A 24273-nucleotide genomic window follows, 5' to 3' on the forward strand; every position below is an offset into this window, starting at 1 on the left:
CACTTTGGTCACACTTCACAGACACGCACATGCATATATATATACATACATCTAGGTTTTTCTCCTTTTTCTAAATAGCTCTTGTTCTTCTTTATTTCTTCTTTTGTCCATGGGGAAGTGGAAAAGAATCTTTCCTCCGTAAGCCATGTGTGTTGTATGAGGCGACTAAAATGCCGGGAGCAATGGGCTAGTAACCCCTTCTCCTGTAGACACTTACTAAAACAGAGAAGAAGAAAAACTTTATAAAATTGGGATGCTTAAATGTGCGTGGATGTAGTGCTGGTGACAAGAAGCAGATGATTGCTGATGTTATGAATGAAAAGAAGTTGGATGTCCTGGCCCTAAGCGAAACAAAACTGAAGGGGGTAGGAGAGTTTCAGTGGGGGGAAATAAATGGGATTAAATCTGGAGTATCTGAGAGAGTTAGAGCAAAGGAAGGGGTAGCAGTAATGTTAAATGATCAGTTATGGAAGGAGAAAAGAGAATATGAATGTGTAAATTAAAGAATTATGTGGATTAAAGTAAAGGTTGGATGCGAGAAGTGGGTCATAATAAGCGTGTATGCACCTGGAGAAGAGAGGAATGCAGAGGAGAGAGAGAGATTTTGGGAGATGTTAAGTGAATGTATAGGAGCCTTTGAATCAAGTGAGAGAGTAATTGTGGTAGGGGACCTGAATGCTAAAGTAGGAGAAACTTTTAGAGAGGGTGTGGTAGGTAAGTTTGGGGTGCCAGGTGTAAATGATAATGGGAGCCCTTTGATTGAACTTTGTATAGAAAGGGGTTTAGTTATAGGTAATACATATTTTAAGGAAAAGAGGATAAATAAGTATACAAGATATGATGTAGGGCGAAATGACAGTAGTTTGTTGGATTATGTATTGGTAGATAAAAGACTGTTGAGTAGACTTCAGGATGTACATGTTTATAGAGGGGCCACAGATATATCAGATCACTTTCTAGTTGTAGCTACACTGAGAGTAAAAGGTAGATGGGATACAAGGAGAATAGAAGCATCAGGGAAGAGAGAGGTGAAGGTTTATAAACTAAAAGAGGAGGCAGTTAGGGTAAGATATAAACAGCTATTGGAGGATAGATGGGCTAATGAGAGCATAGGCAATGGGGTCGAAGAGGTATGGGGTAGGTTTAAAAATGTAGTGTTAGAGTGTTCAGCAGAAGTTTGTGGTTACAAGAAAGTGGGTGCAGGAGGGAAGAGGAGCGATTGGTGGAATGATGATGTAAAGAGAGTAGTAAGGGAGAAAAAGTTAGCATATGAGAAGTTTTTACAAAGTAGAAGTGATGCAAGGAGGGAAGAGTATATGGAGAAAAAGAGAGAGGTTAAGAGAGTGGTGAAGCAATGTAAAAAGAGAGCAAATGAGAGAGTGGGTGAGATGTTATCAACAAATTTTGTTGAAAGGACACAATTGTAGAGAGGAATTTTACTGAGATGTTTCACCTGTGGGACAGCCTTTTTCAGGTAATGCTTATAGATGCACAACAAGCAGTTTTATTCAAGTGAAGTAGTCAAGTGAATGGCCAAGACAAAGGTCACTGTGTGGATGAACTGTGAGATAGGGACATTGCTGGAGGCCTACCAGTCCTGATGACCTGTTTATGCAGTATGAATTGGGCTACAGGTTTGGCTAAACTGGAAGCTCCTTAATAGGGAGCCAATTTAGGTCTTATGAGTATGGACTAGTTGGACCTTCAGGTAGGAGTAAAAATACAAGTCTAGCTGCACAATTCAGTACAGACTGAAATGCTTTTCAAGTAGGAATGTGCCAGAGTATCAGTAATGGTGAGTAATGCCTAATTTTGATGGTATCAGTGTCTGCCTAAAACTGAGTACAGTGGTCCCTTGAGTTATAATATTAATCCATTCCAGATGTATTATACATCTATACTATTGTAACTTAAACCCCACTATATACTGTTTCATGGTAATTTGTTCCAAGACCCCAGAAATGCAACTTATACTGTGGCTTTGGACTTGCATGCTCACAGATACAACAAGCAGAGACTATCTCCCTTCATCTGCTTCTCTCTTATCCACAATAACAACAGCCTTTCCATCTCTCTGATAATTTCTCTACATTTTTTTCACTAGCTTAGGTTTGTCAGCCAATTTAAGGTTGATAGCAGGATCCAGTGGACACCCCTACAAGTATAATTAATGTTTGCAGAATGTGTTGCCAAATTGTCGGTTATATGTAGTTGGGTCATCTCTAAGTGGATTTGGTGCAGACTGCAGTGATGTAGACATGTGTCTCATGGTTACCCCTGGTGACCTTGATCAGCGTACTGAAGCAACTGCCGTCCTGCGTCTTCTCCAGAGAGAACTCAACAATTGTGGTAAGAAGTTTAATTTAAACAGAAGAACTTTGTTTCTTCTATATTCATTTGTGATAGTAACATAATTATAAAGTATTGCTTTTCTGCCCTCAAGCCCATAATATTTTTAATTTAGTGAAGTACTGTACATGTTTTTTCAGGCTCAATTCAAAAAATGGAGTTAATACGTGCAAAGGTGCCCATTTTGAAGTTCCGAGATGCAACTTCACAAGTGGATGTGGACCTCAACTGCAACAATGCTGTTGGGATTCGCAACACACACCTTCTCAACTCGTACTCACAGTGTAAGCATATTAGTAAAACATTAGTTTAGAACAGAACTGCAGTGTGAATATTGTTTATTGTTTAGTTTTTTTCTATGACAGTCTCCCACCAAGGCAGGGTGACTCAGAGAAGAAAACACTTTCACAATCATTCATTCAGTCACTCTACAAACGTGTTCTGACATCACAATTCAGATTACCCTCTGTCTGTAACACCCCCATCCCACCTTCAGGGTGCAGGCATTGTCGTTCCCACTTTGAAGACTTAGGTTTATCTAAGCGATTTCCCTGAATGTCTATGAAAGTTACCTTGCTCTCACTCTGTCAGTGCATCCTTAAAAAATACTTCTCTCCATTCACTCCTCTATCTAACTCACTCAAACATCTGCTGGATGATCAAGCCACTAAAGCTCAAAGCCTCTATTTACCACCATCCCTCCAGCTGTTCCTGGGATGACCTATACCACTCCTGCTTAATACACTCTTTTTGTTATTGAATCACTCGGCCTCTACATGCCCAAACCACCTCAATGACCCCTCCTTAGCTTTCTGACTTATACCCTTGATGATTTCACAGCACTTTCTCATTTCCATGCTCCAAACTCTTTATGATATTCATACCTCATATTACTCTAACATCTTAACTATTTGTAGCCTCTTTCTCACTAGAGAGTTTAAAACCCATGCCTTACACCCATATAAAAGTGTTGGTACCACAGTACTCTGGTATATTCCCTTTTTTTTTGCATCCACAGATAAGCTTTTCTTTCCACAGATGCCTCTACCCACCCACCTTTTTTCTTTTCATCTATTCTATGGTTCACCTTGTCTGTCCTCATCTGCTGACATGTCCACTCCAAAATATCAAAAGACATTCACTTCCATACTCCCTCCCTCGCTCCAGTTCATTATTCAGTCTATCATTGCCTACAATTTTTGTTATCCTCATCACCTTGCACTTTTGTGTTCACTTTTAATTTCCTTCTTTTACATGCCCTCCCAAATTCATCCCCCAACTTTTCCAACCTGTCTTCAGAATATCCCAGAGGAGCTGTCATCAGCAAAGAGCAGCTGGGATAACTCCCACTTTGTATCAGAGCCAACATCTAATCCCATGACCCTTCTCAATATCCTAGCATTTGCCTCTTATTACAACCCCATTTGTAAATTTGTTAAACCACCATGGTGACATCACATACCTGTCTAATGTTCTGCTTTTGCTGGAAATAATCTCCCTCCTACATACCCTACCTTAGTTTCACACACTGCATAATTTTTTAACATTGGCCATCTTCCACCGAGGTATGGTAACCCAAAATAGAAGAAACACTTTAACAGTCGCTCATTCAATCACTGTCTTACTAGAAGTGTGCTGACATCACAGTTCAGGTGTTAACTAGTATTTTTAGTAACCTACCTCCTATTCCATTCATCTGAAGTATTTGCCACATAGCTCTAGTATTCGTCCTTTCATATGCCTTTTCTGAATTCACAAATGCAGTAAACAGCTAGTTACCCTTTTTAACCCTTTCACTGTTGGTTCCGTAATATTACAGCTTGCAAACCAGTGTCAGTTCCGTAATATTACGTCAAAATTCTAGTGGCTTCAAATCTTGTGGGAAAAAGCTGGTAGGCCTACATATGAGAGAATGGGTCTTAGTGGTCATTGTGTGCAGTATAAAAAAAAATCCTGCAGCACACAGTGCATAAGGAGTAAAAAAAACTCCAACCGTGTTTTTGATTTAAAACAATGACTGTGGTGTATTTTCGTATGGTATTTATAGTTGTATTCTCGTTTTCTTGGTCTCATTTGATAAAATGGAAGATACTATATTACAGAAATAGAGACAATTTCGAATGGTTTACAGACTAAAAGTACCTTGAAATTGAGCTCAAAGTAGCAGAAATGTTTGACTTTTGCCAATGTTCAAGAGTAAACAAATCACGTCATGTGTTCAATACATGTCATCTGGTGGGTCTAATATGCTTTCACAAATGTGCTGATATTATTTATACCATTTTTACATAATGTAGTTTGCATAACAATAAATCTTCTATTTTTTGTGTGAATAAAAATTCAAAATGGAAAGCAAGCATGATGTAAGAGGGGCCTGGAGCTGTGACTAATGAACAGAGAAAACATTATTTTAGTCATTGGAATGTTTGTATTGTTAATTCTGGACCCTATTTTGAAACTGGCCTTTCTTGAATTCTGTATGAAATTGGCCAAATTACCAATTTCTGATCACTATACTAGGTAGTTGAAATCTTTAAATGAGCAGTTTCTTGTACTCAGTTGATAGAACAAATGGAGTTCTAGTGAAATAGCTATGAGTTTTGTCGAAAGGAACAATGGAATTGACTGAAAATAGGGCTCAAAGTGGGTGGACTGAAAATAGGGCTCAGAGTGGGCGAAATTGCCGATGCATAATCATCGCTGAGAGTGCTAACTTTGTGAGTGTAATTCCGTAAGTTTTCCATCAAATTTCATACTTTTGGTGTCATTACCATCGGGAAAAGATTCTCTATCATTTCATAAGAAAAATAATTTTTTTTTTTTAATTTCTTTGACACAGAGAGCAGGTTTGTGAGCAGGGGTCTCGACAGTGAAAGGGTTAAGTACAGTACTGCCCCCCTATGCTTCAATGTAAACACTTGGTTTATATACATCTCCTGTCCTTCCTGAATCCTTCCTGCTCTGCAATCCTACTTTGTCTTGCCCCTAACCCTTTCACTAATAATTCTACAGTAAGCTTTAATGGGTATGCAGGCAGGGTATATAAGAAACAAGGTCTAGGCTGAAAGCTAGAAGTAAAAGGTAGTTTATTAAATATTTTTATTTGGCTACTGTGATTATTTGTGCATAAGAAAAGAAAGTTAAATATTGAGTATTAATTTAAAAGATTATGGTATATTTTAACCTGTAAACTGGCAGTGACTTTGTAGTATTTCCAAGTGGTTAATGGCAGTGATGTACTTCTATACATAATTTATAATAAACATCATAAATTACACTAAACATTATGGAAAACACTAAAGCACTTCAACACTAGAAATGCCCATGTTGGATGATTGGAAACAGAAAGATGTGATAACCACACATAAGGTCATAAAAGTACATGATTGAGAATAGATGGAGATTTCTTAGCACTGTACCTGCAGCAGGGATAACAGGAAGTCTCACTTGTATATTGAGGAAAAGTAGAAATTTTTTCTTCATAAACATCTATTCTCTGATCTTAGATGATTCTTTCTGTAGTCTCAAGTGAAAAGTAGGGTTCAACTCTGTTATAGTATGCTGATTTGTTATTGTTTTAATTGTTAATGTTGGATATTACAGTATTGTTATCTTGTTTAATCAAATATAAAGGTTAAAGCATGTGTCAGTGTTGCATTGATTATTTGTAAGACCTAAGTTTCTCTCCCCGTCTTGTTTTTTAGTGGATTGGCGTGTTCGTCCTCTGGTCCTGGTGGTGAAACTTTGGGCTCAGTATCACAATATCAACAATGCCAAGGACATGACCATCTCCTCGTATTCCTTGGTACTCATGGTCATACATTACCTGCAGCGTAAGTTGTTTCCTGAATGCAGTATTGTCTAACTCTTGCATTTAAGGCTCTATGGGGGTTGCTTCTAATATTGGGTATTGGCTGAAGTTTATTCTAAGATGTAGCTAAGAGTAAAACTGCTCACTCATTGGTCAACAGCACAAGAGGTAGTAAGTATAATTTTAACTACTTTTTTACTTGCTATTAAATCAAATTAGTCCAGTAGGTAACATCATAAACTCTATACTGGAAGTTGCTTTGGCAACCCTATTGTAGATATCTTTTTCATTTGTTTTGTAATTATAGTGTAATGGAACATGCAAAACTAAACAATTCTGATACACAAAATAAGTTTTTCACAGATTTTTTTTTTTCACAGATATTTAAATATTTATGATATGCACATAGTGAAAGTGTTGAATGATGATGAAAGTATTTTCTTTTTGGGGATTTTCTTTCTTTTTTGGGTCACCCTGCCTCGGTGGGAGACGGCCGACTTGTTGAAAAAAAAAAAAAAAATGCACATAGTGTTTACTGTTTCACATGTGGTGGTCTGTGAAGCAAATTGAAATGAAAAAAGTTATGACAACCACAATAGTGACACTCCTGGCATTCTAGACATAAATCTAATCAGTCTAAATTCATTATAAATTAACCCTTTCACTGATGGTGGCATATAGGTACTGCTTACACGCCAGTGTTGGTGACGTATTAATGCCCCAAATTTCTACCGGCTTGAAATCTAGCAGGAGAAAGCTGGTAGGCCTACATGTGTGAGAATGGGTCTGCATGGTCAGTGTGCACAGTGTAAAAAAAATCCTGCAGCACGCAGTGCATAATGAGAAAAAAAAACTGTTCTTGGATTAAAACTCCGATTTTGAGGTGTATTTTCGTATGGTATTTATGGTTGTATTCTCGTTTTCTTGGTCTCGCTTGAGAGAATGAAAGATATATTACAGAAAAAGAGATGATTTTGATTGGTTTCATGAGGAAAAGTACCTTGAAATTGAGCTCAAAGAAGTGGAAATGTTCGATTTTTGCCCATGTTCAAGAGTAAACAAATGACGTCACTGTCCAATGTGTGTCCAACTGGCCAGTCTAATACGCAGTCATGAATGGGTTGAGATTACAGTGGAACCCTGAGTTTCCGCTGCTCTGAATATTGGCCGCTTCGAGTTTCGACCGCTTTTTTCGGCTAAAATTTGTCCCGAGTTTCAGCCTGTGCCCTGTGTTTTGGCTGGCGTACCAGACCTGCTTGTGCCTGTGCACCTGCCTGCAGGTGTCTTGACCCAGTCTGGCTTTGTTTAGCCTTGAGTGAACATTACCTTGCACACTCATCCAAACATTTCACAATAAATTCATTGTGTTTAGTGCTTGCTTATTGATTGTGACTGAAATAAGCCACCATGGGCCCAAAGAAACTTCATAGTGGCAGCCCTTTGGTAAAGAAAGCGAGAAACACGATAAAATTGAAGAAAAATTTAGCAAAGTACAGAAGTTGAGGAGGGAGAGAGAGGGGAGATCGTGCCTCCTTCAGTGATTCAGTGATTCTACGATATGTACGATACTAAAGCAGCACGAGTCGATAAAGGCTATAGTGCCAGCCAGCAATAAAGTGTAGCATTAACAGTATAGCAAGTAAGTTAAGCGATTAATCGATAGAAAAAGGACAGCGCAAAACTGACTCCTCTAATGTTGGAGTTATATAGGACGACTGACAACACCGGCGTCTCTGCTGCCACCATCACCACCACATTTAAGGCTTATCTTTGATTGGCCCTTATACAACCAAACAAAGAACACAGCAACACTCGTTTGATTAGGGAGAGAGACATATGACGTATTTTATTCATTCTAGAGTATTATATCATGTTTCTATGTTATTAATATTGTTTATTATGTCATATTAGATGAATTGTGCTAGATAAATAAGCTGTAGAGTTGATATTAGTGTCATATTGAAGGACTATCTTGTCTTGCCTCCAAACAAACTCTCCTGCCTCTCTCATATGCCAACAAGAGTCTTCAATAAAGGTAAAACTGATTTAGCCCTTAAACTGTCCAAACGTAGACCTACATTCATACGTGTAGCGCTCCGAACATAGATCTACGTTTTTTTTTTTTTGCATAAAGAATGTAAAATTGAATGTAGATCTACGTTCGGAGCACTACATGTATGAATGTAGATCTATGTTTGGACAGTTTAAGAGTTAAATGTTCATTTATCCATTAAAATTAGTGCTTTATATTTATTTCTCATTGTTTTCTGTGTGTAAAACTACAGTATTTATTCTTTAAATTTTTTTTTTTTTTTTGTGAATTTTTTTGGGTGGAACGGATTAATTGGATTTACAGTACAGTGGTCCCTCAATAATCGTCCGGCCTGAAAGTCGTCCATTTCGGAAATAGTCGCATTATTTCGTCTAAACATTGGCTCGCAAATGGTCCATTAACACTCTAATCGTCTTTCATCCTGGACGCGTACTCACGGCTCTGAGCCGCGTCGTCCTCCCTTCCCAGCCAGTGTGCCATTGTTTACCAGTGAGCGACGGTCCCCTCACGTGTTCATATGAAATATTTCATAATATTCCATTCATTTTAGTGCTTGCAAGTGCTAAATAAGCTACCATGGCTCCAAAGAAAGTTCCTAGTGCCAAGCCTTTGGTAAAGAAGGTGAGAAATACGATTGGATTTAAGAAAAACATCATTGAACAATATGAAAGTGGCATACATGTGGGCAAACTGGGCAGGATGTATAACAAATCCCGTACAACCATATCTTCCATCATAGCCAAGAAAAAGGAAATCAAGGAAGCTGTTGTTGCAAAGGGGGTAAATATGCTGACAAAAAAGAGATCACCAGTACTCGAAGATGATGAGAAGTTATTATTGGTATGGATAAACGAGAAACAATTAGCAGGAGATAGTCTTATGACGTCGATTATTTGTGAAAAGGCTAGGCAGTTGCATGACGATTTGGTAAAGAAATTGCCTGCAACTAGTGGTGATGTGAGTGAATTTAAGGCCAGCAAAGGCTGGTTTGAGAAATTTATGAAGCGTACTGGCATACACAGTGTGATAAGGCATGGTGAAATGCCAGTTCGGACCAAAAAGCGGCTGAAAAATATGTGCAGGAATTCAAGGAGTACATAGAGGCTGAAGGACTGAAATCTGAACAAGTGTTCAATTGTGACGAAACAGGCCTCTTTTGGAAGAAAATGCCAAAGAGGACCTACATTACTCAGGAAGAAAAGGCATTGCTGGGACACAAGCCTATGAAAGACAGGCTGATGCTTATGTTCTGTGCTAATGCTAGTGGGGATTTCCTCCTCCAGTCTTCCATACACTAAGAAGAATTGCCAATAAAGGTAAGTGTTATGCTGTTAATGTTTCATTTATCATGTCCCATTGTATTGTTTATGTACTACATCTATATTTCATGTAAAAAATTTTTTGTTTTAATACTTTTAGGTGTCAGGAACGGATTAATTATATTTACATTGTTTCTTATGGGGAAAATTGATTCGGAAATAGTCTATTTCGATAATAGTCCCACTTCCAGGAACGGATTAAGGACGATAATTGAGGGACCACTATACATGTATTTCTTATGGGAAATATTGCTTCGACTTTAGGCCGTTTTGACTTTAGGCCTAGCTCCTGGTACAGATTACAGCCAAAACTCTGGGTCCCACTGTATTTATACAGTAGTAGGTTGGTAGACAGCACCCACCCAGTGAGTGTAAAATGAAAGCCTGTAATTATTTTACATGATGGTAAGATTGCTGATGTCTTTTTTCTGTCTCATAAACATGCAAGATTTCAGGTACATCTTGTTACTTCTACTTACACTTAAGTCACACTGCACATACATTTACACATTATATATACACACTCATTTGAGTTTTCTTTGATTTTATCTTAATAGTTCTTGTTCTTATTGCTTTTCCTTTTATATACTTGGGGAAGTGGAATAAGAATCTTTCCTCCATAAGCCATGAATGTTGTAAAAGTCGACTAAAATGCCGGGAACAATAGGCTAGTAACCCCTTTTCCTGTATAGTCTATTAAAGAGAAAAAGAAGAAAACCATCAAAGTGGGATGTTTGAATGTGCATGGATGCTGTGTGAATGATAAGAAAGAGATGATTGTGGATGTTATGAATGAGAACAAGTTGGATGTCTTGGCTTTAAGTGAAACAAAGCTGAAGGGAGGTTTGAGAGTTTCAGCTGGGAGAGAGAAATGGGATTAGGTCAGGAGTTTCAAATAGAGCTAAAGGAGGAGTAGCAATAATATTGAAGGATAAGTTATGGCAGGAAAAGAGGTAATATAAATGTATAACTTCAAGGATTATGTGGAGTAAAATAAGGGTTGGATGTGAAAAGTGGGTTATAGTAAGCATTTATGCACCTGGAGAAGGGAGACGTGTAGAGGAGAGAGAGATTTTGGGAAATGTTGAGTGAGTGCGTGGGGAGTTTTGAACCAAGTGTGAGAGTAATGGTGGTTGGGGATTTCAATGCTTAAATGGGTAAAAATGATGTGGAGGGAGTAGTATGTAAATTTGGGGTGCCAGGGGTAAATGAAAATGGGGAGCCTTTAATTGAGCTATGTGTAGAAAGAGGTTAGGTAATAAGTAATACATATTTTATGAAAAAGAGCATAAATAAGTATACAAGATATGATATAGCACATAATGAAAGTTTATTAGATTATGTATTGGTGGATGAAAGGTTGATGGGTAGGCTCCAGGATGTACATGTGTTTATAGAGGGGCAACTGATATATCGGATCATTATTTAGTTGTAGCTACAGTTAGAGTAAGAGGTAGATGGGATGAAAGGAAAATGAAAAAAAAAAAAACAAGAGAGAGGTGAAAGTGTATAAACTAATGGAGGAGGAAGTTAGGGTGAGATATAAGCAACTATTGGCAGAAAGGTGGGCTAGTGCAAGTATGAGTAGTGGGGGGTTGAAGAGGGTTCGAATAGTTTTAAAAATGCAGTATTAGAAAGTGGGGCAGAAGTTTGTGGCTAGAGGAGAGTTGGTGCAGGAGGAAGGAGGAGTGATTAGTTTAATGATGAAGTAAAGGGTGTGATAAAAGAGAAAAAGCTAGCTTATGAGTTTTTTTACAAAGCAGAAGTGTTATAAGAAGAGCAGAGTATTTGGAGAGTAAAAGAGAGGTTGAGAGAGTGCAAAAGGAGAGCAAATGATAGAGTGGGAGGGCACTGTCAAGAAATTTTAATGAAAATAAGAAAAAATTTTTGGAATGAGATGAACATCTTAAGAAAGCCTAGGGAATAAATGGATTTGTCAGTTAAAAACAGAGTAGGGGAATTAGTAGATGGGGAGCTGGAGGTATTGGGTAGATGGCAGGAATATCTTGAGGAACTTTTAAATGTCGATGAAGAAAGGGAGGCGGTCATTTCATGCACTGATCCGGGAGGTATAACATCTTTTAGGAGTGAAGAAGAGCAGGATGTGAGTGTGGGGAAGGTGCATGAGGCATTACGTAGAATGAAAGGGGGTAAAGCAGCTGGAACTGACGGGATCATGACAGAAATGTTAAAAGTAGGGGGGATATAGTGTTGGAGTGGTTGGTATTTTTGTTTAATAAATGTGTGGAAAAGGGGAAGGTACCTAGGGATTGGCAGAGAGCATGTATAGTTCCTTTATATAAAGGGAATGGAGACAAAAGGGATTGTAAAAATTATAATGGAATAAGTTTACTGAGTATACCAGGAAAAGCGTATGGTAGGGTTATTATTGAAAGAATTAGAGGCAAGACAGAGAGTAGGATTGTGGATGAGCAAGGCAGCTTTGGAGTGGGTAGGGGATGTGTAGATCAAGTGTTTACATTGAAGTATATATTATTTTTTATTAACACAATGGCCGATTCCCACCAAGGCAGGGTGGCCCGAAAAAGAAAAACTTTCACCATCATTCACTCCATCACTGTCTTGCCAGAAGGGTGCTTTACACTACAGTTTTTAAACTGCAACATTAACACACAAAAAGCATATGATAGTGGATAGGGAAGCAGTGTGGCAGATGTTGCAAGTATATGGAATAGATAGTAAGTTACTAAATGCTGTAGAGAGTTTTTATGAGGATAGTGAAGCTCAGGTTAGGGTATGTAGGAGAGAGAGAGATTACTTCCCAGTAAGAGTTGATCTTAGACAGGGATTTGTAATGTCACTATGGTTGTTTAACATATTTATAGATGGGGTTGTAAAAGTAGTAAATGCTAGGGTGTTGGGGGAAGGGTAGGGATTAAATTATGGGGAATCAAATACAAAATGGGAATTGACACAGTTACTTTTTGCTGATGATACTGTGCTTATGGGAGATTCAAAAAAAAAAAAGTTGCAAAGGTTAATGGACGAGTTGGGGAGGGTGTGTAAAGGTAGAAAGTTGAAAGTGAACATAGATAAGAGTAAGGTGATGAGGGTATCAAATGATTTAGATAAAGAAAAATTGGGTATCACATTAGAGAGTAGTAGTATGGAAGAAGTGAATGTTTTCAGATATTTGGGAGTTGATGTGTCAGTAGATTGGTTTATGAAGGATGAGGTTAAAAAGGTGAGTGGTGCGCTGAGGTATATGTGAAGACAAAAAATGTTATCAGTGGAGGCAAAGAAGGGAATGTACGAAAGTATAGTGGTTCCAACAATATCTTAGGTATTGTATTCAAACATAAATATGTGAACAGTATTTAGATAAAGGTAGGGAAGTTTTTATTGCATTTATGGATTTAGAAAAGGCATATGATAGAGTGGATAGAGGAGCAATGTGGCAGATGTTGCAAGTATATGGAATAGGTGGTAAGTTACTAAATGCTGTTAAGAGTTTTTATGAGGATAGTGAGGCTCAAGTTAGGGTGTGCAGAAGAGAGGGAAAATACTTCCCGGTAAAAGTAGGTCTTAGACAGGGATGTGTAATGTCACCATGGTTGTTTAATATATTTATAGATGGGGTTGTAAAAGAAGTAAATGCTAGGGTGTTCGGGAGAGGGGTGGGGTTAAATTATGGGGAATCAAATTCAAAATGGGAATTGACACAGTTACTTTTTGCTGATGATACTGTGCTTATGGGAGATTCTAAAGAAAAATTGCAAATTTTCGTGGATGAGTTTGAGAATGTGTGTAAAGGTAGAAAGTTGAAAGTGAACATAAAAAAGAGTAAGGTGATGAGGGTATCAAATGATTTAGATAAAGAAAAATTGGATATCAAATTGGGGAGGAGGAGTATAGAAGAAGTAAATGTTTTCAGATACTTGGGAGTTGACGTGTCGGCGGATGGATTTATGAAGGATGAGGTTAATCATAGAATTGATGAGGGAAAAAAGGGGAGTGGTGCGTTGATGTATATGTGGAGTCAAAAAACGTTATCTATGGAGGCAAAGAAGGGAATGTATGAAAGTATAGTAGTACCAACACTCTTATATGGATGTGAAGCTTGGGTGGTAAATGCAGCAGCGAGGAGACGGTTGGAGGCAGTGGAGATGTCCTGTCTAAGGGCAATGTGTGGTGTAAATATTATGCAGAAAATTCGGAGTGTGGAAATTAGGAGAAGGTGTGGAGTTAATAAAAGCATTAGTCAGAGGGCAGAAGATGGGTTGTTGAGGTGGTTTGGTCATTTAGAGAGAATGGATCAAAGTAGAATGACATGGAAAGCATATAAATCTATAGGGAAAGGAAGGAGGGGTAGGGGTCGTCCTCGAAAGGGTTGGAAAGAGGGGGTAAAGGAGGTTTTGTGGGCGAGGGGCTTGGACTTCCAGCAAGCGTGCATGAGCGTGTTAGATAGGAGTGAATGGAGATGAATGATACTTGGGACCTGATGATCTGTTGGAGTGTGAGCAGGGTAATATTTAGTGAAGGGATTTAGGGAAACCGGTTATTTTCATATAGTCGGACTTGAGTCCTGGAAATGGGAAGTACAATGCCTGCACTTTAAAGGAGGGGTTTTGGGATATTGGCAGTTTGGAGGGATATGTTGTGTATCTTTATACGTATATGCTTCTAAACTGTTGTATTCTGAGCACCTCTGCAAAAACAGTGATAATGTGTGAGTGTGATGAAAGTGTTGAATGATGATGAAAGTATTTTCTTTTTGGGGATTTTCTTTCTTTTTTGGGTCACCCTGCCTCGGTGGGAGACGGCCGACTTGTTGAAAAAAAAAAAAAATAATTTTATTAAAATTATGTACAACCTAGTCTTGATGATCATGCCATAATGAAGGTACTTCCTTTGCAGATGGTGTAGAGCCACCGGTTTTGCCATGCTTACAGAAGACCTTTCCAGAAAAGTTTCGTGCCTATGCACAAATTACATCCATCCCAGTTACGGAAAAGATGCCAACTTTCACCTCCAACAATCATGATAGTCTTGGCAAGTTGTTACATGGGTTCCTTGACTACTTTGCCAATAAATTTACGTAAGTTATGCATGTTTTTGTTTAAAACTTTGTAGACTTTTATCTGGGATGGGAGCATGTACAATGGATTGGCATAGTTAATGGGTTGAGGAAATGCAGGAAAAGGCAGGAGAGGTTAGTGAAAGGTATTTTATATTTGTGGGGTGGTGGTAAGTGTTTTATTCTGTCAGGGGTATAAGTAGTTGGTTGCATAATGGGAGTTCACTTTGTTGGGGACATATGACTTCTTGTCAGGCCTACTATTAACTTTTCTGTTTCTATCCATTTTTTATTTTTTTTTCCAAAACCCATTACATTATTGTCTTATTTTTCTCATGTATAAGGTATGTGTTTTTCTAGTTAGGGACTATTAGCTTTAGTAATATTGCACATAATTCTTACCTGCCTTCCTGCTTTATGATCCATAAGGATTTAGCAATTTCTTATGTTTGGTGTAAATGTTATGCAGAGAATTCATAGTTTGGAGATAGGTGCGGAGTTACTAAAATTATTATTCAGTGGACTGAGGATAGGTTATTGAGGTGGTTTGGACATTGAGAGGATGGAGCAAAATAAGATGACTTGGAGGGTGTATAAATCTGTAGTAGAGGGAAGGCAGGGTAGGGGTTGTCCTAGGAAAGAATGAAGGGAGGGGTAAAGGAGGTTTTGTGTGAAAAGCATGAGTGAGGATATACAGGAAAGAGTAAGGTTATAGATTATAGGGGTGATGGGTCTATGGAGATGAATGGTTTTTGCAGCGAGGAGAAGGCTGGAGGCAGTGGAGGGACTTGATGAGCTGTTGTTTTTAATACTTGAGTGATGAGCATGGTAATATTTTGTGAAGGGATTTGGGGAAATCCCAAAACCCCTCTAAAGGAGAGGTTTTGGGATATATTTGGTCTTTAGAGAGAGATCTAAACTGTCATATCTACATGCCTTGGACAACACAATGATAGTGTGAATAATGGTGAAAGTGTTTCTTTTTCGGGTCACCCTTCTATGGTGGGAGACAACCAGTGTGTTAAAAAAAAATTACTTTTTATGTTACTTGTTATGTCAGCTGGTATTGATCATTAACTGGTACCAAGAGTATGGCCCTGTAAGCTTATCCTTCTTTATCTCAATTGGTAGTCTTAAAGTTGGAAGCCATCAAGTAACAGTGTTAGTTGCCAGCTGTAATTTATTTACTTTCTGCTGTTTGTTCATTTTAATAAGTATTCTAACTCACTGTATGATCAGAAACTCCTAGTAAATGTAAGTTGCTATCTCAAATGAGGCATGATGGCTACATTGATCTTTTGCTATGTTTCACTTTAAAAAAGACAAATAACTTGCACGTGTGTGAAACTCATGAATGTTTGTCTGACTTGGACCTTTAACCCTTTGACTGTCTGTGTTGGGAACTTCCACTTGCGAGTGCATCCACGTGCGAGTTTTTCCAAATACGAGCAGTTGATCGGTCAATTTTTTTGCTTCCATATATGAGTGAAATTTCTATAAGTAAGCGGGCCTCAAAGGAGGTTCCTTGATGCTGGTGAGGGGTTCTTGATCTTGCTCTAGAGAATTGGATCTCATTTGTTTGTTGGGCTATCTTAATGAAACTTGGGCAATGTATGATGGAAAGATGCTTCTTAACGTACACCAAAAATGAAAGAAATTGGACCATTGGAGTTCACTTCTCAGCAATTAGCCACCCCTTAGCGGTATTTTCGTTTGGTTTGTATGGTTGTATTCTCTTTTTTTTGGTCTCATTTGATAGAATGGAAGATCTTTCTTTCAACACACTGGCCGTATCCCACCGAGGCGGGGTGGCCCAAAAGGAAAAACGAAAGTTTCTCCTTTTACATTTAGTAAAATATACAGGAGAAGGGGTTACTAGCCACTTGCTTGTAGCATTTTAGTCGCCTCTTACGACACGCATGGTTTACGGAGGAAGAATTCTGTTCCACTTCCCCATGGAGATAAGAGGAAATAAACAAGAACAAGAACTAGAAAGAAAATAGAAGAAAACCCAGAGGGGTATGCATGTATATATATGCTTGTACATATATGTGTAGTGTGAGCTAAGTGTAAGTAGAAGTAGCAAGATGTACCTGAAACTTTGCATGTTCATGAGACAGAAAAATGGACACCAGCAATCCTACCATCATGTAAAACAATTACAGGCTTTCGTTTTACACTCACTTGGCAGGACGGTAGTACCTCCCTGGGTGGTTGCTGTCTACTAGCCTACTACCTAGGAGAATGGAAGATACAATACAGAAATAGATATGATTTTCATTGCTTTCACAACGAAAAGTACCTTGAAATTGAGCTCAAAGTGGGAGAAATGTTCAATTCTTTGGCTATGTTCAAGAGTAAACAAATGACGTTACCTCCATTCCAATATGCAGTCATGAATGGCTTGATATTATTTATACAATTATTACAATAATGCAGTATTCTGCATAACAGTAAATCTTCTATTTTTTGTGTGAATAAAAATTCCAAATTATTTATATTGTTGAAAAAAAAAATAATACGTATAATAAATAGTATAATACTAATAATAATAATAATAATAATATACGTATAATAATAATACAATCATAACGTACTATATAATTATTATAATAGATGGCTTCAAAAGGCTGTCACTAGATGGCAGTGTTTACCACAACAATGCTGGAGCAGTTATGGCTGCCTCCACTTGTCACATAATGACATATTTTATTCATTCTAGAGCATATATCAGGTTTCTATGTTATTTATATTGTTTATTATGTCATATTAGATGAATTGTGATAGATAAATAAACCACAGAGATGATATTAAAGAAATTATTGAAGTATTTTATGGTGCCTGGAATTCCATCGGAATGAATTAACTCCATTTCAATTAATTTAAATGAGGAAAATTAATTCTGCAAATGAGCAAATCCAGATGAGAGCAAGGTCACAGGATGGATTAAACTCGTTGGAGGTTCCACTGTATATGTCTTACGAGCCAGTGTTTTTGACATATTAATGTGACAAAATTCTAGCTGCTTCAAATCAAGCAGGAGAAAGCTGGTAGGCCCACATATGAGAGAATGGATCTGTGTGGTGGTTGTGCACAATATAAAAAAATCCTGCAGCATGCAGGGCATAATGAGAAAAAAAAAAATTCAGCCATGTTTTTGGATTAAAATGCCGACTTTGAGGTGTAATTTTGAATAGTATTTATGGTTATATTCTCATTTCCTTGGTCTCTTTTGATAGAATGGAAGATATGTTACAGAAATAGAGATGATTGGTTTCATGATGAAAAGGACCTTGAAATTGAGCTCAAAGTAGTGGAAATGTTTGTTTTTTGCCGATGTTCAAGCGTCCAATACATGTCCAACTGGCCTGTCTAATACGCAGTTACAAATGGGTTGACATTATTTATATAGTTATTACAGTAAACTATTTTTTTGTGTGAATAAAAATTCAAAACAGAAAGTAAGAGTAATATAAGAGGGGCCTGGAGATGTGACTAATGAACAGAGAAAATGTTATTTTAGTGCCAGGAATGTTTTCATTGTTTATTCTGGATCCTATTTTGAAATTGGGATCTTTTTTAATTTACATGATATTGGCCAAATTGCCAATTTCTGACCACTTTATTGGGTAGTTGAAATCAGTAAATGGACGGTTTCTTGTACTCAATTGATGGAACATATGGAGTTCTAAAGAAATAACTATGAGTTTGATTGATTGGAACAATGGAATTGGCCAAAAATAGTGCTCAAAGTGGGTGAAATCGCCAATGCGTATATATTGCCGAGATTGCTTACTTCGCGAGAGTGTAATTCCGTAAGTTTTCCATCAAGTTTCGTACTTTTGGTGTCATTACCATCGGGGAAAGATTCTATGTCATTTCATAAGAATTTTTTTTTTCCAAATATCTTACAACATGGAGAGAGACTTCAAGATTTGGGGTCTCAACAGCCAAAGGGTTAACTAATCATGGTATTGTGTCTTTTTATTATTTTTTTTTTCACTTTAAAAACTGCATATCTTACCTATTCTTTCAAATGCTCTGCAGCTCCTTTGCAGCTGCTTTGTTTCATCCCTAACCACTTTGTTTCTCTTCTATAAACTTGTTCAAGATCACTTCACTAACACTGCTCTACACTTTGGCACACTTCCTGTTCTACAGATGATGGCTTTTCTTTCATTGAAGAAGTGCTGTATTTCCAGAAAGTAGGTCTCTTTTTGTTGTTGGATTTTTTTGTTTTTGTTTTGATATGCTACAATGATCCAAGTTTATTTGACAGGTTTATTGAAGAGACAATCTCAGTGCGGACTGGAGGGACGGTACCCACAGCTCATTGTCGCAATGTCAAGTCTCGAAAGAATGATACAAGAATGTGGAAATACCTTTGCATTGAAGGTTTGTAATATTTGAAAAGCTGTAGTAAATGCATCTGTAATTGATATTGTTGTGGCTTATTATTACCTAAATTAATTTTACAAATCATATAATAAAAAAAAATTGATACATTATATTTTCTTCTGTGAATAATCTGGAATGCAAATACATTACAGTATTTAATAAAGAATAGAGTTAATGTATCAAAATTATGAGATATTTTTGTAAAAAAATTAATGTTTTAGGGAGATTTGGTCAAGAAGATCAACTGCCTTAAAAATTGACCTTTGATTTTTTTCCCCTTTGCATGAGATTTTTTAACCCATTCAGGGTCTAGATCCCTGATCTGAAAATTGACCTCAGGGTCCAAGAATTTAAAAAACAAAAAATATGAAATGATAGAGAATCTTTATCCGAAAGTAATGACACTAAAAGTACGAAATTTGATGGGAAACTTACAGAATTACGCTTTTGCAAATTAAACGGTCTTGGCAGTATTTACTTATTGGTGATTTTGCCCACTTCAAGCCCTATTTTAGTCCAATTCCATTGTGCCAGTTGACCAAACTCATAGCTATTTTGCTAGTGTGCCTTCCATTCTATTGATTGAGTAGAAGAAACCACTCATTTAACTATTTAAACTACTCAGTAAAGTGATCAGAAATCAGTAATTTAGCCAATTTCACACAAAATTAAAAAATTGCCAATTTAAAAATAGGGTCCAGAATAAACAATGAAGACATTCTTGGCACTAAAGCAACAGTTCTTCTGTTCATAAGTTACATCCCCATGTCCCTACTATATTACACTTGCTTTCCATTTTGAATTTTTATTTACTGTTATGCAGACTGCTGCAGTATTGTAATAATTATTTAAATAATGTCAGTGCATTTGCGAATGCCCATTAGATCGACCAGTTGGATGGGTATTGGATGAGTGATGTAACCTGTGTCCTCTGGAGTATTGGCAAAATTCAAACATTCTGCTTTGAGCTCAATTTCAAGTGATTTTCAGTTCTGAAACCAATCAGAATAATCTCTATTTCCATAATATATTGTCCATTCTGTCAAATGATACCAAGAAACTGAGAATACAACAATAAAAACCATCTGAAAATACACCACAAAGTTGATATTTTCAACCAAAAACATAGTCTCAGCTTTCTTTTTCCCATCATGCACTGCATGGGGCAGGATTTTTTTTATATGGTGCACACTCACTGCATAGACTCATTCTCTCATTTCTAGGCCCAAATTTAATGCTCGCTGCTTATCAGAGTGAGCTGAGCTCATGTAGGACTATGGCACAGACCCTGAGCTCAAACCTGTAGTACTATGGTACTGACCTTGAAAGGGTTAAATCATTGTGGTATGCAAATTTTTAATTGTGCATCAAAAATATCTCTGCAACAAATCCTTACCTTACTAATATTACTACTACCATCAGTTGTTCTTCCATCTCCTAATTATGCTTTCCTTACCTTAAGTATGTATTTGGATGAACTCTTTTTATTAAAATTTAAATCTTTTACTAATCGATAGTAACTGCTTCACATACTTAATTTACAATCCAATATTTTAAAATCTCTCAACAATTTAAGATACCTAATTCATAATCCCAAAAAAGAACAGTTATAACATCATAGCTAGAAAAATTTACCAAAAACCTGATGATGTTTGGGTCTGTCCTGGACCGTTGTCACTTGAAGATGGTCTAGGACTGACCAGATCATCATTAGGTTCCTCTACTAAGTGAGGATTTTTGGTGAATAACTACAATATTTTGAAATCTTTTAATATTAAAGCATGAATTTTTGTATGGAACTTAAAACTTAAGGAGGGGTGTTAATGTTGCAGTTTAAAAACTGTAGTGTAAAGCACCCTTCTGGCAAGACAGTGATGGAGTGAATGATGGTGAAAGTTTTTCTTTTCGGGCCACCCTGCCTTGGTGGGAATCGGCCAGTGTGATAATAATGATAATACTTAAAAATGTAGAGATACTTGACAATGAAAATAATTAAGATTCTGTTCGACTACTTAGCCTTGCAGATGTGTAAAGATTTATTGAGAAAAATCCATGGAAAAGTTGATTACATGCTGTTGAATGTTGTATATGTGTAAAATTATTCAATATGCTTAATTTTTCTTTTTTACAGAGCCATTTGATCTGACGAACACTGCAAGGTCTGTATATGATGAAACTGTGTTTGAACGAGTGAAGAAGGTATTTGTGGATTCGTACAAACTCTTGAATGAGAAAAGCGACCTTGCTTGTATTCTCACATGAGGCATAGTGGTGGGTTTAGGGAAGGTAACTGGAAGCAGTGTAAATAAGATCATTGTTATATGTTTGTAGTTGATGGTGAGGACCTGAGTGACCACTGTGTGAACCTGTCAGAGCCTCATTTTAGCCCACTGATTGATATGTATTCATTGGAATGTGGTTGAAACATTAGATAGTTTCATCTCATTTACTGTAATTTTTTTTTTTTTTTTTGGCTGCAGTAGACCACATTTCCAAATATGGGACCATGCTTGAAAAGTCCGTCTTGTTATTCCATGGAGCTCAGCCTTGTGTCCCTGGGACAAGTCAGGCTGTAAGTGATTGTGAATTGCATAGTTTGAATCATCAAAGATTTTTATTGATCCTACCAGGGTGGGTGTAATAACTATTGATTCAGTTAATTGGGTTGCATTATGTACTTGTAAACCATAATACAGTAATTGTTTACTATGATGTTAGCAGTAAGATGAAGTTTACCCCAGCAACCACGATGATCAGAATCTGAAGTAAAATTATACAAAGATAAATAACAGCATATTGGATGAAAGTTAAGCGAGCAAATGCATTTACTTCCATGAACTTAATTGAATTAGTAGTTATGGATAGTGTAATAATAAAATGAAGAAAACTAAACAAATAGACTAGGGTGTAAGTCTATTTCTTTTTTATAGAGTATATGATATGTAATATATGTAACTGGCCAACTTGAACGAACTAGTATTGTTTCTACTCTAGCACAGTTTTTGGCAGTGAACAGTTTCCATAAATTTTATGGGTAAACAGTATACACATTGTTGCATGAGCTTCCATGCCAAATTAATTGCATCTTGAAAAGTGCACATCTTGTATTAAATACATAATGCATTTTCCCACATGTAAGTTGACCATTCTTATAGATGAAAAATGCTGGAATTCACATATTTGAGTTGTAGTCAGTTTCTTGGGACATGGCTCTTCAGAATGAATGATCCTAGATATAGTTTTCTGATAAGTACCTTAATATTTCTTCCTACATATTTGACAACTAGAAAGGCTCAATTTTTATTTATTTCTTTTTTCTTTTTTTTGGGTGGGGTGGAGGGAGTTTCTTCGAAGTTGCATGACACTTCTACAAATTAATAGCTAAATGCTATAAAGCTATTTGATGCACTTGCATTTATATTAACAAGTAATTTGCCTATAAATTTAATTTTTAAAGATTTTTATTTTTAAAACATTTGAAGTTAATAGGTCACAAAATTTTACACGTTAGTACTGTAAATAGTATTTAATTTCATTATATACTCTACTTAGTCATTTTTTTTTAAATATGAAGGACTCCATCCTGAATAAGTGTCTAAGAGGTGCAAAACTTGTTACAGTATGAGCACAAATTGTACAAAAGTCATAGAAATCAAGTAGTTATATTTTATGTATTTTTTCTGATAATCCCACCTTATTAGTGAGGTTCAAAAGGCATTAAACTTAAATTACATCATTTTTTTTTTTTTACCACTGGCTGTCTCCCACTGAGGCTGGGTGAACCAAAAAAAAAAAAAAATGCTTTCATAAGTTTCTTCTTTTTACATTTAGTAACTTATACAAGAGAAGGGGTTATTAGTCTCTTACTCCTGGCATTTGAGTCACCTCTTATTTTACATGGATTATGGAGGAAGGATTCTTCTCCACTTCCCTATGGAGAAAGTTACATCATTATGACAGTTTAATACATTAACAGTTTCCCACTGGGTAGGGCAACCTCAAGAAGTAAAACACATTCATGGTTAAATTTGTTTCCACAATAATTTCTTAGCTGAACTGTTCAGTTATCAAATTTAAATGCAGTATCTTTGTAGCCCTTTTGAAGTGCATGACTTATTTCATTTATTTTTTGATTCATGAATCATGTATGTATTGAGCTCATGAAATTTTGGAACTTTCATTACATCAAATAATTAAAATTGGAGTGAAAGTGAAGAACATGCTAGGAAACTGATCTATAGTACTTTTTATTTTCCTGAATATATTAGGTAACAATTACCAGATGTGCCTGTAAAAGTGGTGTTAAACATTAACACTAAATGATATGTTTTTAAAGTAATGTTTAGAATAGGAGTTTTCTTTAAAAGAATTATAAGCTCTTCAATTTGAAGTTTTGATGGTTTTGGCATGGAAAGTACACAGGTTGGCCATGATGAAGTATTTTAGGCATTGCCTAATAGTTGTGATAATGTTTACTTTAAACAAACTTTATTGTCCCTTTTGTTTAAGAGTAAACTTTTCCAGTTTTTTTATGGGAAAATAACTGCAGCGTGTTTTTTTTTTTTTCATTGCAGAGCTTATAATAAAAGTTATATAATAGCTTTCTTATAATGTGGAATAAGGGTTTACACATGTATAGGATACATAAGGCCAGTACTGCTGTTGAATTTCTACCTCTTATATGCTAGAATGTTTGTGTGAATGGATAAATGATACAATGATTTGGAGATACCTTACTTCACTCAAGGAAGTGGACAAAACCAGTGTCTTTGTACTTCAGTTGTGTATATTTTTATTGTTGTATTTGATCTATTATACATTGCAGCATTTCAAATAACCAGCAGCCAATGATTTGAAGTATTTACACTAAATGTTATATATAGTTTAATTTCCTCTTATAAATGGAAATGACTTCTCATTCATTCATTATGGTAATTTTGATTACAACAGGAACCCAATCAGTGGTACTCTTGTAATTTAAATTGCCATTTTGAATAAATTTTTATTTTAATTTTGATCATGAAGGATAAAATTTTGTAGTTTTTTTTTTTTTATATTGCCTAAAAATGTATAATTTGAGAGAAACTTTGGAGTTGTGTGTGTTATTTTTTATGTTAACTAAAGTCTATTGCCCATGAGGAAGGGAACTATTTCCTTATTGATACAAGGCAATTTTAACTTAAGAGGTTCAGCAAAGAAATATAATTTTATTGTGAAATGCATCTTGTTGAAAGTGCTACACAAAATGTTTCAGGTCCAAAACAAAGGTTATTAGTAGACAAAATTTAAAATCTTTGTTTCAGAT

General features: G+C 36.4%; 1 protein-coding gene across 5 annotated transcripts in view; it reads left to right on the forward strand.

The window, feature by feature from the left end:
• Positions 1-24273, forward strand: part of LOC128689315 (uncharacterized) — a 76508-nt gene that overhangs the window by 43155 nt on the left and 9080 nt on the right. For all 5 annotated transcript variants that reach the window (XM_070086076.1, XM_070086079.1, XM_070086078.1 and 2 more), the window contains 6 exons: positions 2181-2349; positions 2490-2633; positions 6054-6182; positions 14411-14591; positions 18850-18965; positions 21100-24273. The exon at positions 21100-24273 is cut by the window's right edge and continues 9080 nt beyond it. In XM_070086076.1, coding sequence (XP_069942177.1) covers positions 2181-2349; positions 2490-2633; positions 6054-6182; positions 14411-14591; positions 18850-18965; positions 21100-21230 — 870 coding nt within the window. In that variant the 3' untranslated portion in view covers positions 21231-24273. The remainder of the gene's footprint in view (positions 1-2180; positions 2350-2489; positions 2634-6053; positions 6183-14410; positions 14592-18849; positions 18966-21099) is intronic.

The sequence above is a fragment of the Cherax quadricarinatus genome, chromosome 18, assembly GCF_038502225.1.
Source record: "Cherax quadricarinatus isolate ZL_2023a chromosome 18, ASM3850222v1, whole genome shotgun sequence".
In the NCBI taxonomy this organism is placed as follows: domain Eukaryota; kingdom Metazoa; phylum Arthropoda; class Malacostraca; order Decapoda; family Parastacidae; genus Cherax; species Cherax quadricarinatus.